The sequence below is a fragment of the Drosophila ficusphila genome, unplaced genomic scaffold, assembly GCF_018152265.1.
Source record: "Drosophila ficusphila isolate 14025-0441.05 unplaced genomic scaffold, ASM1815226v1 contig_106, whole genome shotgun sequence".
NCBI classification, from domain to species: Eukaryota; Metazoa; Arthropoda; class Insecta; order Diptera; family Drosophilidae; genus Drosophila; species Drosophila ficusphila.
In genome coordinates, this window is record NW_025063993.1 from 5,143,016 (window position 1) to 5,170,799 (window position 27,784).

At 43.9% G+C, this 27,784-nt stretch overlaps 2 protein-coding genes across 3 annotated transcripts in view; both read left to right on the plus strand.

Moving 5' to 3' along the window:
• Positions 1-17,574, plus strand: part of LOC108099892 (ecdysone-induced protein 74EF) — a 42,710-nt gene extending 25,136 nt beyond the window's left edge. Inside the window, exons 1-5 of one of the 2 annotated variants that reach the window (XM_043209540.1) lie at positions 19-1,125; positions 1,160-1,917; positions 11,736-12,110; positions 12,661-12,915; positions 14,899-17,574. In XM_043209540.1, the coding sequence (XP_043065475.1) occupies positions 803-1,125; positions 1,160-1,917; positions 11,736-12,110; positions 12,661-12,915; positions 14,899-15,929 (2,742 nt within the window). In that variant the 5' untranslated portion in view covers positions 19-802 and the 3' untranslated portion in view covers positions 15,930-17,574. Of the gene's footprint in view, positions 1-18; positions 1,126-1,159; positions 1,918-11,735; positions 12,111-12,660; positions 12,916-14,898 lie in introns of those variants that run through there. The other variant, XM_017203549.2, reaches the window with a different exon arrangement.
• Positions 17,575-20,564: 2,990 nt separating this feature from the next.
• Positions 20,565-27,440, plus strand: LOC108099853 (cyclin-T). Its single transcript, XM_017203499.1, has 4 exons — positions 20,565-21,843; positions 21,923-21,968; positions 22,773-23,368; positions 23,434-27,440. Exons 1-4 carry the CDS (start codon positions 21,279-21,281, stop codon positions 25,518-25,520), a joined length of 3,294 nt encoding a protein of 1,097 aa, XP_017058988.1. The 5' UTR covers positions 20,565-21,278; the 3' UTR covers positions 25,521-27,440.
• The last annotated feature ends 344 nt before the right edge of the window (positions 27,441-27,784 follow it).

Here is a 27,784-nt window from a genome sequence, read left to right on the forward strand (position 1 = left end):
GAGTCGAGCGAGCGAGCCCCATTCAGTCCGCCGAATTGCCACTTTTCTCTCTCTTTCTCGTCTTGGCTCTCTTTTTGCACCTGTGCAAGTGTGTGTTTCGCTGCTCCCGCGGTGCGTGTGCCTGTCTGTGTGTGTGCGTGAGCTGCGGGGGGGGTGCAGTGCCGAGTGCAGTGGTGTTGGGGCATCGGTGAGTGGGGCGCGCGCGCGCTTTTGCTTGCCGCAGTCGTCGCAGTCGACGTCGCTGCCGGCGTCGACGTTTGTTGTTTGCGCCTAACAAACACTCGCAGCGGTTTTTGTGCTGACTTTAGATTTTAGTTTTGCTGATACCGTAAGAGATAAATGACGTGCCGCGGCGAGCGACGAATTAGCGGCCCAAAACAGAAGAAAACTCAGCAGCCAAAACACAAACAGAAGGCAGAAAGCCAGTAAAAGAAAAACAGAGTCGAGCAACAAGCAAATGTTTGGCCAAGCCAACAAACCTAATGTAATAGCTAAAATAGCGAAATGTGTTTAAGTTAGTCTAAAAACGTCCACAATTAGTGCAAAAAAGTTCAAAATGTTATAAATTTTGGAAAATCTAACGAATACCTCAAGCGTAAAGAAGTAACAAAAGTAGAAACAAACAACGAACCGAGTGCAAAAACTTAGTGCAATTTATCCCCAAAACGAAAGCAAAAAATTCAGAGCCCCAACAAGCTGGCATAAGAACCATGTCAGAAGTGTGAAACGCTGCGTATACGCAATATCGCAATATCGCCGAACCCAATAACGCAGACATCACGCATACGCCGCGTCGTGCAAAATGATTATGGTGCAACATTTGGTGGCCGCCACGGCTCACAACTTCGCCAGCCAGGCGGCGGCATCCCTCGTCAATGTGTCCAGCTCCAGTTCGAGTTCCAGTTCGAGTTCGAGTTCGAGTTCCTCATCCTCGCTCTCCTTGTCGTCCTCCTCGTCGAGCTCCTCGCTGTCGTCGGCCACGCCCACGCCGGTGGCCTCGCCCCTGACGCCCACATCGCCACCGCCGGCAGCCGCCGCGCCCGCAGAAGCCTCACCGCCAGCAGGAGCCGAGTTGCAGGAGGAGGCGAAGCAGCAGCAGGATGCGGCGCTAAAGGACCAAGAAAAGCAGGCGGAGAAGAAACCGGGGGAGGCGGAGGAGGAGAAGGAGGAGCAGGTCAAGGGGGGAGGAACCAGGTGCCATAGTCGATACCGAGTCAGTGTTGGCGCGGCAAAGTCCAAGTCCAGTTGCGCCCACCAAAGTCCCCGAGTCACCAGTGGAGGAGGAATCCCCGAAGTCGCCGCCCGCTAAAGACGACGAAGAGGAGTCGGAGTCCGTTGCCTCGGACTGTCGCGAGTTCAAAGTGCTCTACAATCACCTGCGGCAGCAGCAGCACCACCACCAGTCTCCCGTTTCCCCGGACAAGACGCGCAGCACTTTGGACGACGTCTCCAAGATCCTTTGGGAGCGAAAGCAGCAGCTGCAGCGCAGCTCCGTGATTACCGCCGCACCCACGCTGCAACACCAACACCAACACCAACAACAACACCAACACCAACAACAACAGCAGCTGCAGCAGCAACCGATGAGCGACATCGAGGACGAGGAGACGCTGGAGGACGTCGACGATGCGGACGCGGATGTGGAGGCGGACGGCGAGGACGAGGAGCTGCTGGAGCAGTACCAGGATGGCTACGACTCCCCGCTGGACTTGTCCCTCGGCGGGGCAAGCAGTGCCGCCGCTTCGGCCGCTGCAGCAGCCGCTGCTGCCTCGGCGGCCAGCCGAAGAAGGGGACGCACTTACTCCGGCACCGAGTCCGACGACTCCGCGCAGTGCGAGCGGGCCAGGATGCGTCTCAAGCCGGAGCGCAAGGCGGAACGTTCGGCGGCCTACAAGAAGAGCTTGATGAAGCGATACTGTAAGTGGCAAAAGTTCGTGCAACAGTCTTTGAAAACACATATGATTTATAAGAAAGACCACTTCATTTTCTGGGAATTCAAACTTTTTAATACAAATATGGAAATATGTACATAGATTAATTAGGCAGCCGTTAAAATAAAAATCTTTCATTTTCCGGTCATGAAAGAGATTTCATATTTAGCAGTAAAATGATAATGCCACTAAAAAATACATTTTCTTAGAATATATAAAATATATAGCAAAGTTATCAAATTATGACAAATATTATTCCCATAAAAATAACCACATGTTGAAAACTAAGAAACAATTTCAGCAAAAGTTCAAGTCATATAAAATCTATATTTGAACCATTTCCTCTATTTTTGACAATCTGTTGTCGCTTTTTGCTGGCTGTTTGTTGTTTTTTATACACTTGACCACCGAGTGGCAATGAATCAGCCTAACAAGCAACTCCCCCGTGTTTCTTTCACTGGCCGAAATTGTGAAATGTCAATTTGGCAACGGCAAGAAATGTTTATAACGAAAACAATGCACAGAAAAAAGAGTCGGGCAGCCAGAGGCGAAATAAACATTATTTAAAATAGCGCAATTTCCGCCGGCGGCGCTGCTGCGTCGCTGCTGCTGCTGCTGCGGTCAGAAGCGGTAGAAGCATTAAAAGCGGCAGAAGCGGTAGAAGCGGCGGCGGTAGAAGCAGCGAGTCTACGTCAAAGGCTTCGTAACAGTTTCCTAACCCACCTCAACAATTTTATTGATTACTCGAGGCGGCAAACGCCACACGGAGAGCACGAAAGGCACCAAAAAGAGAGCGGCCCCGTGTGTCTATAAACTATTGCGCTCAGCTGGCTGGGTTTCTGTTTCGGTTTGGCTTTGGGTTTCTCTTTCAGTGTATTGGTATCCCGTATCCGTATCTGTAAATGTATCCGTATCTGTAGCTGTCTCTCCGCTCGCCGCTGCATTCGCTAGTTTGTAACGCGTATCTGTGAGTCTGCGGGTCTGCTTTTCGCTTTTCGCTTTCGGTGTCGCTGTGTTGGTGTGGAATAGTTTCCCAGTCACTTGCTCTAAAACTGCCACAGCAACTCGCCAGCTCGCGACTGGCAACTGCTAAATGAGCTGGAGACTCCGACTTGGTCTTCTGTAAATGTATCTGTATCTGTATCGCGGTATCTGTGTCGGTGTGTCTTGCACTTGCTACATGCCCACCACATACATACATACATACATATATATAGCCAAGGCATATATATTTTAATACATATGTATATCTGGTAACCCTAGCCAACAACTTGTTTCCTCTATTTGACTTTTACACGGGGCGTCGTCGTCAGCAAAACGGCTCCCGGGCTGCTGCTGCTGCCACTGCCTTCACTTTTGCCGAAGTTTACCCCACTTTAGTTTGGCTTTTCGCTTTGATTTTCATTTTGATTTTGATTTTGGCCTGGGCTCTGGCTTTAGCTTTAGCTTTAACTTTGGCTGGAGCCCTCGGCTTTGGATACACACTAAAACCGCCACTAAAACGCTGCCTGCCGATTGCAGTTCTTGGCCAAGTGGCTGAAATGCGGCGGAAATGCTCCTCTTGCTCACATCTGGCCAAAAGTGGTCGCCGCCAACAGATTTATGCAGTGTGTGAAATGGGGAAGCAGCCTGCAAGCCAAAACTAATGCCCATTTTTAAGGACGGCAGAACTGAAAGTGGAGATCTTATTGGTAATCAAATGGAAGAGCTTGAAGTTGTTCGTTTTTACTGCCAATAAAATTAAATGATCATCCTATGGTGTTATGGGTAAATTAGCGGATCGAAATAATAACATTAGTTTCAATGTGCAATTAGTTAGTACTTGAATGAATATGTAATATAATTCTATGAAGCATTCGAACAGAATTATATATAGTTCAGGTGTAGAAAAATCACAATTTATTTGATAATTTGTTATTAATATTTATATTAACCTTATTAACATTTTTAATGACTTTTAATGTAAATATTAAAATTCTTTACAATTACCCACTTAAAATGTGATTCGTTGAAGTAATGTTACTAGCTTCTGCTAAGCAATTCCTAGAATAAATATGACTAAAAGTATTTGTATGCATATTGATTTTTTCGAATCTATAAAAATTCCCTAAAATTACTTACTTAAAATGCAATTCGTTGAACTGATATTTCTAGCTTTTGCTTAGCATTTTCTGGGTGCACTTTTAATAAACATTTTAATTTATGCCAATCGATTTGGCTGGCTTCCCTCATAAATCGCATGGCTAAAATGATTGGGAATACGCAAAATCCCCCACTGGAACCCCCCCTTTGATCGCCTCGCTCCAAAAACTTGCAACTTCTGTCGAAATATTCCCGTCAGTCGGTAAATCTCTTGGGCTTCCTTTCCTCTAGACTCCATTTCGGACTTTATTATTTATTTTTCGCACACAAATTCCTAGATGATATATATTTTCCGCTTGCGACACGATGAGCATTTTCATCTTTTATTTATATGTGTTTTTTAACCTTTTTTCTGTGCTGGCTGCTTGTGTGCTTGCGTTCCTCATGACTTCATTTTGTGGGGCTTTGTTTTGGTTTCTGGTCTTACCTTCAACCTTTCGACGCCACCAACAACAACAACAACATGAAGAATGAAAAACAACAACAACAACAAGAGCGACCACAGTATTGAACCACCCACACATTGGGGCAGTGGAGGCAACTTTCAATTGCGACATGCGGCGGAGAGCGGTTGGCTCTCTTTTCCGCTGCCGCTGCCTCTGCCGCCGCCTCTGCCGCCCCTTTTTCCCGCAGCGTTTCCTTACATGACAAACCAGCTTGGAGCGTCTGTGTTTGCTCAGTCTATCTGTGTGTGTGTGTGTTTGTGTGTGAGTGCGCTGTGGGAAATAGTGAAAAAGAGCGCCCCCCGTCGCCAACCGCCCACCGCCCGCCACCCAACTCAACGCTCTGTTGCTTTTTTTCAGGCCTAACGCAAAACATTTTGAGGTAGGTTGGGAATAGATTGGCAACAACTGCGCGCACACACAAACCAACATACACACACTCGTACTATATCGCACACACAGAGCGTGCGCGGAAAAACTTAAATTTCTCGTTTCGTGGCAAGAAATTAGCAAATGATTTTCCATTTTTTTTCGTTTTCGCTGGCTTTTTTTAACCCAAATACGGCGGCGGCGGCGGCGGCGATTTTTTCGCATTAGAATTATGTAAGCCGCTGCCCCATTTAGCAGGCCCATACGTATACGTATCTTTCCGCGGTTCAGATTTTGTAATCGCCTCTGCTCTCCTCATAATTGGCCAATGGAGGTTCTGCTCGCTCGGAGCTTATCTCCTTATCGGCGAGCCAAGGGGAGGCGCAGGCTCCCCCGATTCCTAGTCGCAGGGATTATGTCATTGGCCGCCGCCGAGCACAACGTAACTCAATTACAAAATCGGATTAGCAAACTCAAGAAATCGAACCGAATCGAGCAAATGATTCCCGCTCGCGGTGCAGCCGATGTGGCCATATGGTCAGCGGACTGCCAGCCGAGTGCAATGGGTCGGGTCAAGGCCCAAGACTTGTTGCTGCTAGCTGTCCAATTCGCGACACCGAGTCGTATACGTAACGCGGCTACCTAGAACTTGCAGCGCTTACCGAAACTTCCGTTTTCGGAGCTGCGCCGCCAAATTCTTGAAAAACCCGCTTTAAGTGCAGTGAAATACCCAAACTCATATTGTTTATTGATGATAGATCATACTAAAAGCATTTACAATATAGAAACTTTATTTTTTAAAGGGGAAAACAAACTTTCGTTTTCGAAAAGGGAAAAAGTTTCAATAAATCTTTTTGGTTTTTGGGAAAGTTTTTTTTAGCATATAATATTAGATTTGTAATCTTATGTATCTATTAAAAAATTAAGAGAAAATTAATTTGATGAATGAAATTCTATTTTATTTCCTTTAAACAATCTAAAAACATAGTTTTCCTTCTCAGCTGTAAAATTAACAAGTTCATTTAGAACTTATACATGCTCATGATTAGCTGGTTAAACAATTAATAACTTCACAATTCGCGAGCAGAATAATTATATTCACATACAATTAGCACTTGTAACCACATAAAAGCCTGACGCGTGACTAAAAAATGGATTTTTTGCTGTGTGAATAGAAAGTGTTAATTTAAACAGAAGCTACCATGAGTGACACAGCATTTGAATGCAAAAAGACTTTTAAATCCACAATTCGAATGAAGCCTATTCATTTTTTATAAATTAGAATGCTGTTGTGAAAATTAAATATAGGTCCAGATGCTTTTTACTCAGTTATGCAATATTAGATAAAAGGCAATAAACAGACATTTATCGAATGTGCCTACCGAAACAATAAAAAACTTATTTATAGCAAACAAAGAGGAAATTTATCTCTTCAGCACATGACAAACAATAAATATAATAAATAATATATTTAAAAAACATTCGCCAGCGCATGAAAAAAATGCATTACAAAATCCCACTTAAGCAATCGCAACAAATTCGAAAGGAATATAAAATCATCTTCCCTGGAGGCAAATGCGTCAATCTATATGCATATTATACCACACCATAAAACAAATAAAAGTACTTAATGACAAATTAAAAAAAATATCAGCCCAAAAAAATACGAAACAACAGAAAGTATATAAAATTACATTATATTTCCTTTTGTGCGATATGAAGATTTTCGAGTATAGAGAAATAGCGGTCATAAAAAATGCAAAAAACAAACGAAACAAAAATAAGAAGAGATGGAAGCGAATTCTCGTATCATTTCTTAATGCGGAAATATTGAAGAAGAATTTCTGTTGTCTATATAAATACGGGTGTGCGTTTGTGTGTGGATTTATACTAAATGCATATGAAGCTTAAACAAACATACATTTTGTACGACAATGAGAAATTGCCTGATATGCATATGTCTCAATGTGAGCGAGTGTGTGTGTGTAAACAATGAGAATCTGGTATCTGTGCGAACAGCGTGTCTTTCGCTGGTGTGCGTTATCCGCGAGACCTTGAACTTGAGACTGAATTTCCAAAAAGCGAACACACAGATACACACGCGAAAAAGCGAGAGAACAACAACTGGCTTTTATTCTGGCCACAAACACATGGACATCCGTGAAAGCAGCGACGTCGGCAGCGGCATAAAAGCCAAAATAAGTCGGCAGAACAGGAATTAAAAGAGCACCGGAGAGCGGGAGAAAGAGAAAGAGAAAAAGGGGAATGGGCCTGGGGATCGGGAAACGGAACGCGAAGGGAATGGAAATGGAAAAGGGAAGGGAGTGGGAACGGGAACGGGAATGGGAATGGGAACGGGAACGGGAGTGGGAATATTGGGGATCGTTCAAAACGAGGCAGACGGAACCCGAAAAATAAAAATACAAAATTGGGGAAGAGGCATTCACACCAACAACAAATACTACAATTGCCAAACAAACACATAAATTATAATATTTAAATATAGAACTTTTGCGTTGTTGTCGCCCGTTCCTGTTGATTTTGTTTTCAGCTCTTTGTGCATTTTACTTTCGTCTGTCGCGGCTGCATTCGAATTAACTCAAATTTTGCTTTCTTCCACCACACCCATAACGTTGTTGTTTTTTTTTTGGCATCGCCATAAATTGTATTATTATTATTATTACTAATGGTAATAAATAAATAAATATGTATCCCAGTTGAGGCACAATTTGATTCCGGTTTGGCGCTTTATTGCGCCGCACAAGTGAAATTCCCGATACTAAACAATTTCTAGTTGTTATTGTTTTTGTCGGTTTCGGCCATTCGGGGAATTCATGCGGCATCCATCGCGGTTTTTTGTAATAGTTTTTTCGTTGAATAGAATTTGAATATGTTTTATTTGCTGGTAAACAAGTAGGGCAAGGCAATTTTATGATGGATCATTTGCAGGGAGTCACCCACTAAATGTCTACAAAATGCTCATTCATTTAAAATTTGTTTGTGATGTTTTCATATTTTAAGATATTATTTGATAAACAAAAATTCACAGTAAAACATACGTTTCGAAATTCTTTGTTTTTACATATATATTTTTCTGTTAAGAGAAAAGGCAAATAGCTATAAATAAATGAATATTGTTTTCACTAAATATAATTTTTTTACTGCAAAATGGCAATATAATAGTTGAACGTATATTTCGCTGTAACTTGATCTGCCAAACCAAACCAATAATCTCACCCATAAACTTCGAAATATACAATTTCATTTGCCTACTTTCCACCGATTAATGTCAGATGAAAATACGCTATGTGCGATAAAAGTTGAGCTCAATAGGTAAAACCCACACAAAAAGTCACTTTCCGTTTCTTACCAAAGCCGCCCACAAGTCACAAACCTCGTTGTTGGGCCCATCAAAAATAGGCCAATAACCAAAATGCCATAAACAATTACCAATTGCTGCTGCTGCTGCTGCCGCGCTCGTGTGCAATTGTTGTTGGGCAGACAGACGGGCAGCTTCTACGGCTTTCGGAAATGCTACGAAAATTGTAAACAAAATTCAAGCACCTCGGATGACGCCTTATCCACCGCAAAAAAAGAAAAAAACAAACCAGAGTCCAAATAAAACAAAAAGCATATCGTCTCTATAAGGCAAACTAATCATGGAGGTAACAAGCAACGATGGCTCGTACCTACATTGACCTACTATTGCGGCAAATGCTGCGCTATCCGCCGGAATTGTGATGTAACTGTCCCAAAATGCCGCGCACATATCAACGAGCCAGTTCAAGTCCAAATTCGAATTCAACGAAAGAAAAATAGCAAAACCCACCAGCTCACATGCACATGACTTTACCGTTAATTTCTTTGACATGTCCATGTGTGTGTGTTTGTGTGTGTGTGTGTGTGATTGTGTTGCTTTTTTATTATTTTTTGTTGTTTGCCAATTTTGCTTTGTTTTCTCGTAATATATTTAATTTTTTTTTCGTATATATGAGTGTTTTGTCGGTTGGTTAGTTTCTGCTGGTTTTATTAGACCGCATTTTTAGAGGTCAGCGCACATTTGGCGCAGCATTGCAATGTTTTGTAGACTCTATTACCACTGGCTATTTGTCTTTCTTTCTGCCGTGTTTGTGTTTGTTTATGCACCATTAAAGCTGAACCTCTGGCGGTCCAATTGTCGGTTTCTGTTTCTTTCTGTTTTCTTTTACCGTGGGGGCGCCACGAAATTGGTACAGTGAAAGCTCTGGACGTAGGAACGCTGCTCTTCTATCAGGAAATCTTAATTCTTCGCCTTCCTTCCGTTGCTCACTGGGCGTATGCGTAATTTAGCTGGCCATATATTACTCATACGACTAGTATGCCTTGCAGGAAGTAACCGCTCACGTACAGACATAAACTATTTCACCGCGTATAAATACCATATTTCGAAATCCCTGGAAATTTCTGGTCTTAATAAAAAGTTGCGATCTGAGCACTTGCTATAAATATTTAAAACCGGTAATATTTGATAGTTTTTAAAAACAAAACAAATATAGTATGAATGCTTTCGCCAAAATCGATTGTTTAAACAATTTTCGCAAGCCAATTAAGACAAGATTGATAAGAATTACAATACATTTAATCTTATATTATAAACCTATTATAACTTTACTCCAACCAACTTGTCGGAGGCCACCTGCAACAAATTACGCATACGACGCGTATGCCGCAGTAAAAAACAACACGTGAACACTTCCCCACGGAACATCTAAAAGAAAAACGCAGACAAGCGCAAAAAATCGACGGGCAAGTGACGGGCATTTCCGACATTTCCACTTCGACAAGCGATTAAAGCGCCAAGTAAATAGAGGGAAATTCTCGCAACGAAAACTTGGCGAAAAATAATATTTATAATTTCCGTTAAAAAGTTGTGGCCGTTGCAGCAGTAGCGGCAGGCTAATTGTGGGTGGGCAAGGGGGGTGGTGGGTGGACGGGCCGGTGGTTAACCAATGCAACCGCACAGCTGTTTTGTTGCCGCGCGATTTCCGTCACGACTTTGGCTTTTTATTTTTGTGGGTAAATACGCTTTTGTGCTGCTGCGGCTTTTGAATTTTTTACATATCAAGAAAAAATATGGGTATATATATTTTTACATGCTTCTCATTCACCCACGACGAGTGGAGCGGCGGGCGGCAATCAAAACGAGACGACTTCGTTGCACAGTGGGCTAAAGTCGATTATTAAAATAACTTTTAATAATATAAAAATAAATAAATAAATAATTGGAAATCAGCTGGAAATGTGTTTTTACAGGAAACGTTAAAATATTTGCTTGTTGCTATGTACATATGTATATGGTGTTTTTTATATTACAACTGTATAAATATTTACAAGCATATATATAGGTAACACAATAAGCTTGAAAAATATGGCAATGCAAAATAGGACTTTTATTCAGAGCAAAGGAATTGCGAACGTTGATATTTCTGCATGTAGCAGAACTTGAATGGGAATATCTTTGTTTTCTAATCGATTGTTGTTCAGTTTATAACGCTTTATAGGCCTTTTCGCCCAGTGTGCGATGTCGGCTGGGCCGCCGTGTATTTAAAAAGCTGTAAAAAGCACTCGCACACAGCGGCAACATGCAATAATGCAGCCAGCAAAGCATAAATTGTAAACTCGTCGCCGCTGCCGACAAGCCTTGACCTGATTTCTCTTCCTCTCTTGCTGCCACTCGTCTGTGAGTGTGTGTGTGTGTGCGAGTGCTGTGTGAGGGTGTGCGTGTGTGTGTCTGTGAGAGTGAGTGTGCTTGCAAGCTTCATTGCTCCGCTGGCTTTGACGTTTTCCTGCACACTGCAGTTGCTTTTGCTTTGGGTTTGTGTTCGTGTTTGTGTGAGTGTGTGTGTGTGCGTACCGCTTGACATTCAATGCAATTTTTTTCCTCTGCTTATTTTCATGCCGCTGCGGCTGCTGCATGAAATAAGTGAAAATGCACTTTTACTTTTCAGCTGCAGCAGCAGCAACAACAACAATAACGGCAAACGACAGCAACAACGAGCAAAGGAAAGTGAGAAGCTAATTTTTTATTTTTTGCCTTTCCTCTGGCGTTGTTTTTAACGGTTGCGAGTTCATGGCTCACCAAATTGGGGCATTTCAATTGTTTCGTTTCGTTTCGTTTTATTCGTTTTTCCTTTTTGCATATTTCGCTCAACATGACATTTCTATGAAATTATGATGCGAATTTTTGTATTATTAGCCCGTTGGATAGGCATTTTGACAGCTGTGAAGAGGACAGGGGCGTAGCCAAGTGGTTGATATGCAAAAACAAAAAATAAAAAATACCAAAAAGGGGGCCCTGCAAATATTTCGTGAGGGGGCTAAGTATCCGTTTAATTGGAACAGAAACTGGCGGCTGGGGATATGAAAGCGTACATTTTTCTGGTGATTGAAGCATTCACCAGACTTAATTCAAACTGATGTTGCTGAAGGATGTTCAATTATCTTGCTATTACCTTTGCAATTTTTTTGATGGGCATGCTTATTTAGGTTCATTGGCAACATTTAATCATAATTTTAATTGAAGTTGCTGATGGATGTTTATTTTTATAGTGTTGCAAAATCCAAATATGAATTTATAAAACGTATATGTATTATTTATTATTATATATTATATTTGTAACTATTGAAAAACGTATAATTAGTCGCCTATAAAAACAGTCATTATAAAATGGAGTGCATTGTTACAGTAGCTCAATTGATTTATAAAATATTTAAACTGAGTTTAAATTAAATAAACAAATAAAATGTATTCTGACACATTCTTAATCACATTTTTTTTTAACAATGTCTCCTGTTTTCTTGACCATTTCAGACACCGAAATTCCTATTGTCAAACAATCAACGAGTCCGGCACCGCAGCAGCAACACCAGCAACAGCAACACCTGCAGCAGCACCAGCAACAGCAGGCGCACAATGCGGCAACATTTGCCGGCGCCACCGCGCTGCTCCACATCAAGACGGAGCAGAACGCGCTGCTCACGCCGCTCCAGCTGCAACAGCAACAACAACAACAGCAGCAGCACAGCTTGCACGGTGCAACAGGCAACGGTGGCAGCAGCAACGGCAACAGTGCCCACCAGCAGCAACAACCGCTGGCCATTCCGCACCGCCCGCTGCTCCACAATCTGCTCAGCGGCGGTGCAATCCACAATCCGCACCACAGAAACTACACTACGGCCACAACAGGTGAATATACTCTAAGCATATAATATCGATTTCTTTCATGTTCTTTTCAATGATCTCGAAAGGCAAAAAGTGACTGTTAAAGAATTTTATTTAATGTTCTTGTTTAAAATATTCTATGCAAAAGAAATAGCAACAAAAATTACAATTCATTTCCTTTTTTAACATATTTTATTAATAAGTTTTAAAAATATTTAATAATGATTTTATTATAAAGTAAAATGAATTAAATATAATAATACTAATTTAAAGGGAATGCAATTTAATAATTCTAATTTTGAAACATTTTTTGAATTTAAGAAATGCATACTTAAAGTAAATTACTAAAGCTTCCATGCAATTACACTTTTGGCAACGAAACTTGTTATCACAATGCCAATTGAAAAGAGATCAAGTTTTTCTTCGAGTGCAGGCAGTAGTGAGTGAGGCGAGCGTGTCCACCGGCAAGGAGAACCACTGCACACGCCCTCGACTCGATTCGAGCCATATCGATTGCTAATTGCCCTTTTTTCTCGGCTCGTCCTCGCTCCTCTTCGCCATGTCCCGTTCGCAGGTTCATTTCCGCCCAGTCCCGCGGACAGCGGCGTCTCCGACGTGGACAGCTCCAGTTCCGGCGGCCAGCCCTGCGCCGACGAGCTGAAGGCGCGGCTGGGCATGCCGGCGGCCACCTCGGCGTCGGCAGCGGCGGCGGCAGCAGCGGCGGCGGCGGCAGCGGCACACCTGCACACGGGCACCTTTCTGCATCCGAATTTATACCAGAACAATGCGGCGAATTCGCTGCGGAACATATGGAATCGCAGTGTCGGGGGTGAGTATACAAGTACTTCCATGTGTCTCAAATAAAAGCGGTTAATTCCAACTGTATGAGCAGGCGAACTTTTCTTTAACGAGCTCCTAAACTTAATCGATTCATTAGGAGCTTAAAACAAGTACAAATATAGTTAGCAAATAAAAGTCTATGCCTTAAATCCTTTTCTTTTAACAAGACTGTTTAGACATCCCCTTATAAATGTATGAGTATAATATTCCCTTTTTTAAGCAAAGCATTTTGAGTTACAAATTTAAAATACTTTAGTGTTAATTGTTAATCATCGAAATTGTATTTAAATCATTTTTCGATTTCCCACCGAAAAGTAAAGTATTTACTTTAAGTTAAAGAATGACTATTCTAAGCAATAAACTCCCTTTTTAGCACAGATTGTAAGCTTAGGTAAACCACACGACTATTTTCGGGATTTGATCTCAGCTTAGAACGGTTTTATCTCGGCCAATTAATCATATGACCTAATGAGGCATTTGCATTTTGCAATCAATCTGAAGTTGGTATAATCTGTTGCATACATAATGCACTCCTAATCCAACTTACTCTTTTTTCAAAAATGTCAGGCAAACAAGGCGCACACGAACACACATACGCCGCAATCAATTGCAATTGAGATTGTGTTGCACTCGCTGCTTTTATGCTCTCCGTCAGCTGTGCGTGTGTGTGTGTGCGCGTTGCTGTATAAAAATCTGTGGTCATCGACACATTGCCTTTGCGCAAATTGTGAAGGTCACAACGACAACGACAGCAAAAGCAACACGAACAGCAGCAAAAACAACAGCAACAAAAGCAGCAGCGCCAATGTGGCAATAATGGAGCTCATGAGAGCTCCAGCTCTCTATCTTTCTCCCAGAATGAGAGAGAGAGAGAGGGAAAGAGAGAGTGCCAACACCAACGCAAATGCAACGAACGAAACTCACGAGCACCACACGAACAACACAGCGTGCGTTGCTCTCTGTGCAGAGTGTCTTCGTGTTCGTGAGAGAGTGCTGCTCTGCTCACTTTTGTTTTTATTCAGTCTTCCCCCCATTTTGCACCTCCAACACCCTCGCCCCCCCCTCGAAATGGTCCATCCACCGACTACCGACTGCCGACTGCCAACAGGCTGAGCCGCGAAATTGGGCAACGGCAACGCCGGATGTAAAAAAAATAAACTTACTAAATAGCGTACAAAATTATACCTGTGCAACCACACAGAAACAGAAACGGTGTGAAATAGTCGCGAGCGATCTGCGATCTGGACACCATGGGATGAATCGGGTTGCCCGCAGACAGATATTTTTGGGCATATTCTTAAATTTCGAAACACTAAATTTCAAATGTCAAGCGGAGGGGCTATAAATCTCTCTGTTCAAGCTGAGATTGCAGGTTTTCGGGTGTTACACATGCGGGTTTCTGCCGTTCACACATATTATATGTAGCTTTACCACAAATATTGTTTTTCAAATGAACATTTTTAGCCTGATCATATAAGAATGCCTCTTAACTGTTAATAATATTGTATTATGATAACACTAATATGATGAGATTTTCTTATAATGAAAATTCTGTCATTAGGATCATGGCAAATTAAGTGTACAATTTTGCATTATCATATATAAGCATACAATGTAAAAGAAATTTGCACTTTCTAAAAGAGTCTAAAAGTATGCTATAAATTAGTCAATAAATAGGATTAATGTTAATTTTAATTATTAATTTTTTTTTTTTTAAATGAAACTTTAGTTGTTTTGAAGATAACTAATAAATTATTGGTATACTATTAAATTTAATAGGTACTTCAATTTTAAGGACCACAAAGCCTTTGCAGTTGGAATAATTGCTAACAGAATAGTGGCTAAGCGGACACTTAGTTTCTCAACCTAAAGAAATTTTTTTTATATTACTATAGGTTCTTTAATTGAGGAATTATTAAATATAATTAATTTCACCACGTGCTAATCCGATTTCCCGCTTTTCCCCTTGCAGTGCCCGACAACTATTACGGAAGCAGTGGCGCCGGCAGCGCGGGCGGGCAGCCGGGAGTGCCGGGCAACCCGCAGACGCCGGGAGGCTACCTGGCCACGTCCTACTTCAGTGCGCCGTCAGCGGCGGCGGCGGCGTCGCAGCGCGGCAACCCCATCAACGGCTATCATTCCCTGCACCAGCAGCAGCAGCAACAGCAGTCGCAGCAAGCGCAGCAGCAGCAACAGCAGCAGCAGCAGCAGCTGACCCACCAGCAACTGTCGCACCAGCAGCAACAGGCGTTGCACCAGCAACTGTCGCACCAACAGCAGCAACAGCAGCAGCAGCAACAACAGCAGCAACAACAACACCCGCACTCGCAGCTGAACGGTCCGCATCCGCACTCACATCCGCACTCGCATCCGCACGGACATCCGCAGTCGGGTGCCGGCCAGCACACGCATTCCACAATCGCCGCCGCGGCCGCAGCAGCCGCCTCCGTGGTAAGCAGCAGCAGCAGCGTGGCAGCGGCGGCCATGCTGAGCGCCAGTGCGGCGGCAGCGGCGACAGCGGCGGCGGCAGCAGCGGCGGCGGGGGGCGGCGGGGGATCGCAGAGCGTGATCCAGCCGGCGACGTCCAGCGTCAGCTACGATCTCTCCTACATGCTGGAGCTGGGCGGCTTCCAGCAGCGGAAGGCGAAGAAGCCGCGCAAGCCGAAGCTCGAGATGGGCGTGAAGCGGCGCAGCCGGGAGGGCTCCACCACCTACCTGTGGGAGTTCCTGCTGAAGCTGCTGCAGGACCGCGAGTACTGTCCGCGCTTCATCAAGTGGACGAACCGGGAGAAGGGCGTCTTCAAGCTGGTCGACTCGAAGGCCGTGTCCCGCCTGTGGGGCATGCACAAGAACAAGCCGGACATGAACTACGAGACGATGGGCCGGGCGCTGCGCTACTACTACCAGCGCGGCATCCTGGCCAAGGTGGACGGCCAGCGGCTGGTCTACCAGTTCGTCGACGTGCCCAAGGACATCGTCGAGATCGACTGCAACGGCGTCTGAGGATCAAGGGGGTTCGCCTGTAAATAGGATTCGATGCGATGTGCGATCCAACTGGAATGGAATGGCAATAGGTTCTCTGGGTTGGGGCAATTGTGAAAAGAAAACAAATCAACCGGCTAGCGGCAATAGTGGCTGAAACAAAAGGCCACGCGAGGTGGGGATTTCTTTGTATATGCGTTGAGTTTTTGGTTAGCCAGCGATAAGCATAAGTTACACATAGCTGATAGTCCCAATACGCGTAAACATATACTTATATATACATGCATATATATTCACACCCTGTGTCCTGTACCCTATACATACACCCAGCTAAATCGGCTAAATCGGCGGTAATTGATGATCTATTCATTGGCGTTAGTGTTGTACTTGTAACTGTAGTTCTACCTGTAAACTGTAACTGTAACTGTAATGAATATTGTTATTATTGGTTATTATTATTATTATTACTATTATGAATATTATTATTGCTATTGCTACCAGACCGAATTGATTCATATTGATATTCGATAAACGTGTGTAATATGTAAATGAGTACGAGCCCTTATAGCTGCAAGAAATTCTCCAACTCTAACCCTAACTCTATCTCTATCGATCTAAATCTAAATCTAAAGCTAAATCTAAATCTAAATGTATATGAGTATGTATATGCCTAGCCTAATACCCTTTCAACTGCCCCCCAAAACCCCCCCGCTGCCCAAGGACAAGCACAGTGCAAGAAAGGATGTGAGCCTTACCTTTATATAGATGCGTATATATGCGGATCGGAACGATCTGCGCGGTGTCTGCGTGCTTGGGCTAATTGTTTTTGTTGCTTATTTTATAAACGAAGAGAGATGGAAATTTATTATTTCATAGTTTTAGCTACTTTTACGATTACGCCTAGGTTATTTATTTAAGTGTTTCTCCAGCTAAACCCCTTAACTTCGCCCCCCAAACAAAAACACAAAACACACACACACTTCCTAACTGGAGCTGCGAACCCAGATAACTGGTGGTCTAAACTTTCTTGTAATTATTATTTGATAAGTTTTGTATATTTACAACATCAACAGCAAAAAGATGATCATGATAAATTCGAAGACAAGCACTCCTTGAGCCATCGTTTGAGCAGTCTTAGAACAGCAAACCAGCCAAACTCAATCCTCTCGATCTGAAGTTTATCTTTAAAGCGTAAAGTAATCAAACGTATTCTTGTTAACGTCACACTGCCAGAAATCGAACAGAACCGAGATACTGACCATAGTTTCAACAACCTTAACTGCAACTGCAACTGCAACTGCAACAGCAACCTGCAACCTGCAATCCTCAATGCAATATACCGACAACTTTTACAACAATTTCCAAACACTGCCCAAAACGTGCAATCTCTTAGAAGGAAACTTTGAGCCTTGAATAGGAAAAGAGAATAAAACCAACTCCTAGTTCTTTAATCTATTTCTTTAATAGTTGCGTTCTCTAAGTACCTTTATCTATTATCATTATTATTATGTGTACGTGAAGATGAAGTCTACAATATATCATTTTGTTTATGATGATTGGTGATTGATGATGCAAATAAACAAAGTGAGTCTTGAGTTCAACTCTGTTCATTGTAAACAATTTTTTATGATTATTTTTTATTTTTTAAATAAAATTATTATTTCAATTCGTGCATGCGTTTTATTTACCTTGAAAAAGAAATGCAAACAAACAGAAGAAAGCAGAAGAGAGCAAAAGTAGAAAGTAAGCAAAGGATATGATACAAATATATGGAACCCGCTACAAATTTGGAATCTAGATATACCTCCCATGAAAAGTACATAAAGTTGCATAAGTTAAAGTGTATTCAAAGTCTATATAGGATGGATTACCGGCATTCAAAGTCGATCAAATATTTTAGATAAAGTCGAATTGGTGTATTTTGTAGTTCTAAGACACAGACACAGTATGAAATTCGACACCACTTCACGAGGTCTCAGTTTATGAGGTTTCCCCGCAGATCATGGATTTATATGTATGTCTATTTATTAGCGTAGGCCATCGAATCTACCATTACCTAGCGTAATTCAGTTATTAGTTGATAGGAAATGAGTATAAAAATGTTATAAGGATGCTAGATACATAGGACGTAAGCACACCCACACAAAGAAGCGAATCGAACCACATATGCAAAATCACGAATCAAGTACAACGAAATCGGTGAATACAAATCTGAGCCACACCCCCGAAAATTCAGCTTTAAATCGAGATAGTATCTTGTAGTTTGATTTCGGAACTCCCAAAAAGACTTTGCCTTCACTCTGATAGCCTAAACACAGTTGGAAATAGGGTTGTTGATAATATATCAAAATATCAATATATCGATATTTTCTTTTTAAAATGATATATTTATATCGTTATTTTTTGTTTGCCTAAATATCGGAAAATCGATATATTTTTTTGATATTTTTTGATATTTTTGTCTTGGTTACTTTGTATTCCAAAGCGACTTCAAGTGAACGAATTCAAGCGCAAAATAATATTTTCGCAAAATGCGCGCAAAAGAAGGAATGTACATATGTGATATGTGTGCGTATGGCCAGATTTCGTTGTCTATGTGTGCATATGTAACTTACGCACATACCACCGAAATTTGGCGCCAAACGCGCACACACACGTTGTATATATATTAATTAGTTTTCATTCTTAGCTGTCCACGAACTTTGAAGGTATTATGACAATAACGGAGACTTTCAAGAATGCTGAAGTAAGGATTGTTAATAACAAAAAAAACGGTGCAAAATTTTCACTTTCCGCCAACGGATTTCGAAGTCCGGACCGCACTTGTAAACAATTACCGAAACTTATTGTCTTTTTATTGTGGGCAGGAAATTTTTTTATTTAACACAAAAAATATCAAAAATATCAAATATATCGATATTTTTCGGTGATATTTAGAAATATTATTATCACATTATTTGATAAAAAAAATATCATCGATACGATATTTTTAAAATTTTCGACAACCCTAGTTGGAAATCCAACCCAAAAGCATTTGAGAATGCTCAGCACGATAATTGTAAATAAACAACTTCTGGACCTCATGATTCCACTTAATTGTAAACGTATTTTATATATATACACCAATTTTTTGTTAAATTGGACAACCCCCGAATGCTGGATAAGACCAACTAAATTAAATATAATCGAATATCGATGCCCTTGGGCAGGATTTCTATTCTAGGCTAAGACAATATAACACTCTATTGGTAACTCAAAAAACGAAACAAACTATATAGCTTTTAAATTGAACGTGCGATTATTTCAATATGTCGGAGAATATGGACGTCGGACTCTCTAAGTGCACGGATTGGCCCTGATTTAGATAAATATGTTGAATGTATTAACATTAGCTACGACTAGTTTACGGCTAACTAACCTAAGTTAAGTTTTTCGCTTGTTTTTTTTTTTCAATTTTTCGTTGATCTTTGTACATTTGTCAGACAAATTTTCAACTGTCTGCGAAGAGAAATCAGCTAAAGCCAGCCACAATATATAGAACATATATATACTTAAATTCATATGTAGTAAGAAAACGAACGTTGGATCGATGACATGGTATGTAGGTGAATTTTATGGTTAGAGGAAAGCTAAAGTGAAGGATTAGATTAATTTTTATAAGGATGCATTAAGAAAATCGAAGCAAGGCAAAAGTCGCAAGCTAGCATAATTATTTACTGTTATGACAACATAAGAGTTTTAAGGTTTTTAGCTAAATTTTGTATATTTTAATCTACAAACTATAAAATATATATATTATCTGTTTTATAAATAACAATAAAACTTAAGTGTGTTTTATTGTTTTGAAATGGTCAACGACAAAGTGAGTACTTGAAGTCTTAAGATTGTTATCATCGGACAATTAATGTTGGCGAAATCTCTACCCAAGAATTTTTGGGTTTTTTATATTTTAAATAAGGGCATTATCGGAGCCAAATTTACTTGGTAGATAGAACTTGCTTATGATAGTTTCTTTCCAAATTTTGTAGTACATATTTAAAACCTTTATAAATAACGTTTTGTTTCCACAACTAAAGTCAGTGCTTCTTAAACTTTAAAATTTATTTCTCCGATGGCTCTAAGTTTAAAACTGTAGGTTATGCTAAAGTGGTTTTATATAAAAATGTGTTCAGACATTAAATTGTAAAACAAAACAACAAAAATGGTTTTTTTTTCTTTTAAGTTATTGTGAAAAAGAAGATAATTACATTTATTTTTTGTTTGTGATACAGTTCTATAACAAGAATTATCTGTTGCCGCTGATCAAGAATGGCACGTTATATAATCGGAAACTATCTTTTACATGTTTCATTAAGTACATTTCGATAAAATATAAAAAATAACATAACATTCTTGCCCGCCTTTAAAAGTATTCTTCTTCGTGTGGTCATTTTGTGGTCATATTTGTACGTGATGTGGGGAATCTCTGAAACCAGGTGCATTGCAAAATGCGTATAGTGAAGACAGGGTATTTATAAAAGTTATGTTTGTAACAAAAGCGCCTGCGTGGTTTGAGACATCGCTAAGTTTCTAGCGGTTTGTATGCATTCAGTATATTTTAGTATATTTTAGGTATTGCGTGGTTTATTTTGGTGAGTAAGCCACTAGGTAGGCGTCCTCGCTTGATCTGGTCACACTGCTGACGGCCATACTTGAAAATACATTTTTTTCTGCAAAGTTTGTCATTGTCACTGTGTGAATGGAATCTGTGATGCGTTGTGGAATTAAAAGCGTGCAGTAAACGACCCGTAATGGTTCAAGTGCCCAACGCGTCGGCGAATGCAGTGCGAATTACTATGAATTGATACGAAAGTTGCATAACACGTCGCCTGGTGTCGCGGTCAGTGTGTTTTTCGTCTCGTTTTCGTTTCCGCCGCAGTCGCAATTTCCAGAAAACCTCACCACACCACACCACCACCATCGCGACCACGCACACACACACACTCGCAAAGTGAGAGACGCGGCGGCGGAAAAAGTGTGCGGACCGTGGATATAGCCCCTCATTCCGAACCCGAATTGGAGTACACCGAAAAACAAGGCAATCGAGTGTGGCGTAGCCAATGTGCTTTGCGTTCCCCTTTGACCCCTCCGTACCGCCGCCACCCCCGTCACAGCAACAACGCACACGGACACGGATACGGATACTAGTACCAATACCAGCGCACTTCAGCACGTCCGACAAAGAAAAATAGCGCTCTCTCTTCCTCTTTGTACAGTTAGTTCCTACAGCTGAATCAGCTAAAAAAAGGAATTAGCAGCGTATCCAGTGGAGCAGATTGCATGTGAAACACGGAGCAGATACCACACAACCCCCACCCACCCCCTGGAAAAATGAGTCTCCTGGCCACGCCAATGCCCGCGGCGGCCACCGCCTCATCCTCCACGTCCGCCTCGGCCAGCGGAATTCCACCCAGTTCCAACAACAACCTGCCGTTCGAGAAGGACAAGATCTGGTACTTCAGCAACGATCAGCTGGCCAACTCCCCGAGCAGACGATGTGGCATCAAGGGCGACGATGAGCTGCAGTACCGCCAGATGACCGCCTACCTGATCCAGGAGATGGGGCAGCGTCTGCAGGTCTCGCAGCTGTGCATCAACACGGCCATCGTGTACATGCACCGGTTCTACGCCTTCCACTCGTTCACCCACTTTCATCGGAATTCCATGGCGTCGGCGAGCCTCTTTCTGGCCGCCAAGGTGGAGGAGCAGCCGCGGAAGCTGGAGCATGTTATCCGGGCCGCCAACAAGTGCCTGCCGCCGACCACCGAGCAGAACTACGCCGAACTCGCCCAGGAGCTCGTCTTCAACGAGAACGTGCTGCTGCAGACGCTGGGCTTCGATGTGGCCATCGACCATCCGCACACGCATGTGGTGCGCACCTGCCAGCTGGTCAAAGGTAGGCACAACCCCACCATCCGATCCCAGCCATGTCCCCTCACATGTCAGATGGTACTGATTACTGTGGTATATTTTAGCATGCAAGGATCTGGCGCAGACCTCGTACTTCTTGGCCTCAAACAGGTATGGCTAGCAATGCGCTATTCTATGGTATAATCACTCCCAGAGAACCCGTCCCTCTCAACTCTCGCGTACGGCGGTGGTATAAGCGATGTGTGTGTGTGTGTGTGCGGGTGTGGAGATTGGCACAATCTCCTCCAGAAAGTGGTCAGGTTCAGAGGCATCCCATTCAAAATTGGGGCCATTGTAAGCTAGAAACATTCCGGCAGCTACCTGCTTGTTTTTTGGCTTGTAGCTAATAGGCCAGGTAACTGGACCGAAACAAAGAAAAGGCGAAGGCCCAAAGTCACGAGATGCAGAAGGACACGCGGTCCCTAATCGCAGCAGGCAGCCAGGCTGTACAAATCCCGCATCTTAACACAAAAAGGCAGTATTTTCGGGTCCCTCGCGGTAATTATCTTCAGTTGCCTGCAATAACATTGTAATTTGTATCGGGAAATCCGCCAAATGTCAAGAAAAATATGTTATTCCTAGAAAAATAGGATTATATAGTTGAGATACCGTTGTAAACCTTTTCTATCTAAAAATCTGCAAGAAAGATTGCCTTTGAGTTGCCAGATGTAACGCAGTAAAACCCTACAGTTTCACGAAAAGTTTTGCATTTCGCGGAAGATAAAAAATTTGCAATTTCGGCAGATGCTTTCCAAAATCGATAACGCCCCTGGGAGAATGCTTAAAATCGAAATACGTAATCTGTGATACTAGTGGTGAAATCCCCCTGCACACACCCACCAAACTGCATTATATTTGTAAACATTTACCAGTCGAATTGAATTGGCGTTAATAAGAGTCACCATTCCGGCACAGCCTGCATCTGACTTCGATGTGCCTGCAATACCGCCCCACCGTGGTGGCCTGCTTCTGCATTTACCTGGCCTGCAAGTGGTCCCGCTGGGAGATCCCCCAGTCGACCGAGGGCAAGCACTGGTTCTACTACGTGGACAAGAGCGTCTCGCTGGACCTGCTGAAGCAGCTGACCGATGAGTTCATCGCCATCTACGAGAAGAGTCCCGCCCGCCTCAAGTCCAAGCTCAACTCGATCAAGGCGATCGCCCAGGGAGCCAGCAACCGGACGGCCAACAGCAAGGACAAGCCGAAGGAGGACTGGAAGATCACCGAGATGATGAAGGGCTATCACTCGAACATCACGCCTCCGCCGGAGCTCCTAAACGGCAACGACAATCGGGAACGGGAGCGGGACAGAGATCGGGACAGGGAGCGGGAGCGGGATCAGTCGTCGCTGCTGCCGCCACCGGCGATGGTGCCGCAACAGAGACGCCAGGACGGCAGCCACCAGCGCTCGTCCTCGGTAAGCGGAGTGCCCGGCAGCAGTTCCTCGTCGTCTTCCTCCAGTCACAAGTTGCCAAACTATCCCGGTGGCATGCCGCCCGAAGTGCATCCAGGTGAGTCCACCTCCCCACTCGGGGAAGGACCGAGCAGCAAGTAATCTGACTCTTTCGCCTTGCAGATCACAAGTCCAAGCAGCCGGGCTACAGCAATCGCCTGCCCTCCAGTCACCAGCGTAGCAGTAGCAGCGGACTCGGCTCCTCGGGAAGCAGCAGTCAGCGCAGCAGTTCGTCCTCGTCGTCGTCGAGCCAGCAGCCCGGTCGACCGTCAATGCCCGTAGACTATCACAAATCCTCGCGTGGCATGCCGCCAGTAGGCGTGGGCATGCCCCCGCACGGCAGCCACAAGATGCCTTCGAGCTCCAAGCCTCAGCCGCCGCAGCAGCCGCCGGCTCCCCATCCATCCGCCTCCAACTCGTCTGCGCCGGGCATGTCCTCCAAGGACAAGTCCCAGAGCAGCAAGATGTATCCGAACGCTCCGCCGCCTTACAGCAATAGTGCCCCGCCCAACCCGCTGATGTCGCGTGGCGGATATCCGGGCGCCAGCAACGGCTCCCAGCCACCGCCTCCGGCCGGATACGGCGGGCATCGCAGCAAATCCGGCTCCACCGTCCATGGCATGCCGCCCTTCGAGCAGCAGCTGCCTTATCTCCAGAGCCAGGGCTACGGCCACATGCAGCAGCCCGGTCCGCAGCCCCAGCAGCAACAGTTGCCCCCGGAGGCGTCCCAGCACTCGTCGCAGTCCAAGAACTCGCTCTTTAGTCCCGAGTGGCCGGACATCAAGAAGGAGCCCATGGCGCAGTCGCAGCCACAGCCCTTCAACGGATTGCTGCCACCGCCGGCGCCATTGGGGCACGACTACAAGCTGAACAGCCATCCGCGCGACAAGGAGAGCCCGAAGAAGGAGCGACTCACGCCCACCAAGAAGGACAAGCACCGTCCGGGAATGCCGATGGGCAACAGCAGCAGCGGAAGCAGTTCCTCAGTCTCGGGATCGTCGAAACCGATGCTGCCGCCCCACAAGAAGCAGCTGCCCCACGGCGGCGACCTGCTGGCCAATCCCGGCGAGGGCGGCAGCCTCAAGCGGGCCAACGAGATCTCGGGCAGCCAGTACGGTCTGAACAAGTTGGACGACTTGGACAGCAGTAGCATGCCGCGCGAGAAGCTGCGCAAGTTGGACAACAGCAGTGGCCTGCCGTCTTATCCGAGCTACGAGGAGAAGCACACGCCCTTGAACATGTCCAACGGGATCGAGACCACGCCGGATCTTGTGCGCAGCCTGCTGAAGGAGAGCCTGTGTCCGTCTAACGCCTCGCTCCTCAAGCCGGATGCCCTGACCATGCCGGGTCTCAAGCCACCGGCCGAGCTGCTGGAGCCCATGCCTGCGCCGTCGACAATCAAGAAGGAACCGGGAGTGGCTCCCATGACCAGTTTGGCTGGAGGCCCCGCTCCAATGGAGCTGGAAGTGCCCACCAAGCTGGCCGGGGAGATCAACATCAAGGAGGAGAGCAGCAGCAAGTCCGAGAAGAAGAAGAAGAAGGACAAGCACAAACACAAGGAGAAGGACAAGTCGAAGGACAAGTCGGAGAAGGAGGAGCGCAAGAAGCACAAGAAGGACAAGCAGAAGGATCGCAGCAGCAGCGGCGGCAGCAAGGACAGCTCGCTGGCCAACGAGCCCCTCAAGATGGTGATCAAGAACCCCAACGGCAGTCTCCAGTCGGGCGCCTCGGCCCCGCTCAAGCTCAAGATCAGCAAGAACAAGGTGGAGCCGAGCAACTACTCGACAGCGTCTGGTTTGCCGGGAGCAGTTGGCTACGGATTGCCTTCGGCGTCGGCTACCTCGACTTTGACCTCGGCAACCGGAGCAGTTGCCACTTCGGCGATGCCGCCCTTCGGCTCTGGCGGTGGCTACAGCTCATCCGGTGGCAGCAGCTCCGGCGGCAGCAGCAAGAAGAAGCACAGCGATCGCGACCGCGACAAGGAGAGCAAGAAGAGCAAGAGCCAGGATTACGCGAAGTACAATGGAGCCGGCGGCGGGATCTTCGCTCCGCTCGGCGGTGCTGGCGCCGCACCCAACTTGGCCGGAAGCATGGGCGCTCCGCTGGCCACCGCCGTGCCGCCATCGATGCTGTTGGCGCCCGGCAGCGGCGTACCGCCCTCCGTCGCCGGGCTGGCACCGCCCCCGCTGCCCGTCTACAACAAGAAGTAGTGTTAGCGGTCAGCGGGTTAGCCCCTAAGTCGAACTTTTTGATATATGTATAGAACCTCAGTAAGTCCGATGGTAGGCTTAGGATTGTTAGGATTGTTGGTGAGATGCATTATTGATTCACTTTAGTTAAGCGCATAGCTAAAACACTCTAAATAGCGAGTCGAATCCAGAGGCGAGATGATAAGAGAGAGAGAGAGAGAAGAAAAGAAAGGAAGGAGGAGAGAAGATCGCGATGGGGATGGATGTAAACGCAAAACTCAAAACGCGAAAACTTTTGTACAGCATTAATTAATTTATAAATATAATAAATAGCATACATATACGCCCACATATATACAAGAAACACAGTCTAGTTGTAAGCGAATTGTTGGAAAACGGAAGCCGCTTCGCAGGCAGAATATTCACAGAGGAAGGAGAGCAGTAATGGCCGTCTAGCATTTAAGTTAGCAAATCAAATACAACAAATACCCGTAACACTCACTGTAAGCTGTATATAGCCACTCACAGACACACATGAACACACACTCACACAAAACGAGAGATAAATAGAACCGACTTCCGCTTAGCAAATATACTAAATACGGCAACAACTAATTGCAAGCCAGACAGAGTAAGAACTTCAGAATAATCCACACACGGAACACATAGGCAGAATAAGCAGAAAAGTTGTTGAAGAGCAGAGGAGAGGAGAGAAGAAAGAAAGCCAGCGCTTTGATTCAAAATTGAAGACGCCAAACTACATGATAAATTATTTAATTAATTAAACACATAGTTGCTAATCCGAAAGTGAATGAGGAAGTTTATCTTTTAGTTTAGTTAGCAAAGTTTTCTATCCTTTTTGAACGATTGCCCCGTTTACCAACCGATTTCCGCATTAGTTTTTCACCCCTAGCAATATATATACAATACAGTAGCGTATTTCCAATGAAGATAACTAAACAGATCTGATTGTTTCAGCGGAGGATATTATTTTTCAAGATCGCCTGAAACGTTGACGTATGTAGCTTTCATTTGTTTTTAATTTATTTTTAAATAGCATTACGAAACGAAACAAAAAACCAAAACAAAAACAAACAAAAAACTCCTTTTACAAAAACGAATTATGCAAACAAAACAAAAACAAAAAAATCCCCAAAACAAAATTTTGAATAAAACAAAAATTGTTGTGCAAGAAAACAAAAAGGTTTAAAATTATGTAAATGCAAATGAAAACGTTGCAAGCAAACTAAGCTAAACGAACGAAACACTAACAAACTGCTAGAAGAAGAAAAACAAAAGTTAGGCATATAGAAACTAAGCCAGATCTATATTATTCGACGAGGCGAAAATGAGAATGAAATGAAATTTTATGTAATTTTCGACTAAGGCAAAGGTTAAGCGAACGTCGCGCGTTTTTCAAAACTATTCGTACTCGTATTCGATTTCTCTACTACTGCATTAAGCTGCAAGCATATATAGCTCTAAACACACACCACACATCCATAAATACACCCCACACAATCGTGAAACATTTACTTTAAGTTGGGAACCCGAGAAACCCGTTTCTCTAATCGATCCATCGATCGTACGAATGCGTAATTTGCATCTAAGATTTAGATTTTCTTTTACACACTTATTCTTGGCAACCCCTAACCACACCCCACCCCGCCCCATCCAAGCCCATCTCCGCCCTCGCCAACGCCCCCTCCTAACTTAGGTTTTGTACATACTTAGAAAGCAAATGGAAAACCCGCCGCTCGGGCGGCGTGCAAGTGTCGGGTTTCATTGGGATTATTAGATTGTGCGTTCGAATGTGAACACTCGACACTTGCCCGCCCCACGAGGGCACGAATAAAAATCTTCAAAACCAGGCAAAAATCCTAAACAAAAAACAATAAAAACGCAAAAAATAAACAACAAAAAAATCAGGAAAAAATTAAACGATCCGAGTGTTTTTATTATGGGTTTCTATGGGGAATTTCTATTGGAATCAGTTCGACTTCGATCGCAGAGAGCTCCACTTTCTAAATGTCCAGTAAGGGCCACGTGAATTGGGAAACCGGTCCAAAAGCGAACTATTGTCACTCCACTTGGATCGCATTTAAATTTCATGAAATTTATAGATCGTTTTATTGAGAAACATCTACTTTTTGTGTTGTAAGGTGATATCGTTTCTTTGGCAGCTTGACTAATTCGGGTAAGTTGAAATATATATTTCGATTCGCCTGGCGGAGCTGATCTGGAATGTGCATATTCACTTTATACACCTCTTGCAACTAAGTAAA

Excerpts from the sequence above, each read along its gene's own strand:
- LOC108099853 (XM_017203499.1), top strand. The coding sequence starts at position 21,279 with ATGAGTCTCCTGGCCACGCCAATGCCCGCGGCGGCCACCGCCTCATCC. Across the intron at positions 21,969-22,772 it reads TACTTCTTGGCCTCAAACAG|CCTGCATCTGACTTCGATGT; the intron begins GTATGGCTAGCA and ends ATTCCGGCACAG. Across the intron at positions 23,369-23,433 it reads GCCGCCCGAAGTGCATCCAG|ATCACAAGTCCAAGCAGCCG; the intron begins GTGAGTCCACCT and ends TTCGCCTTGCAG.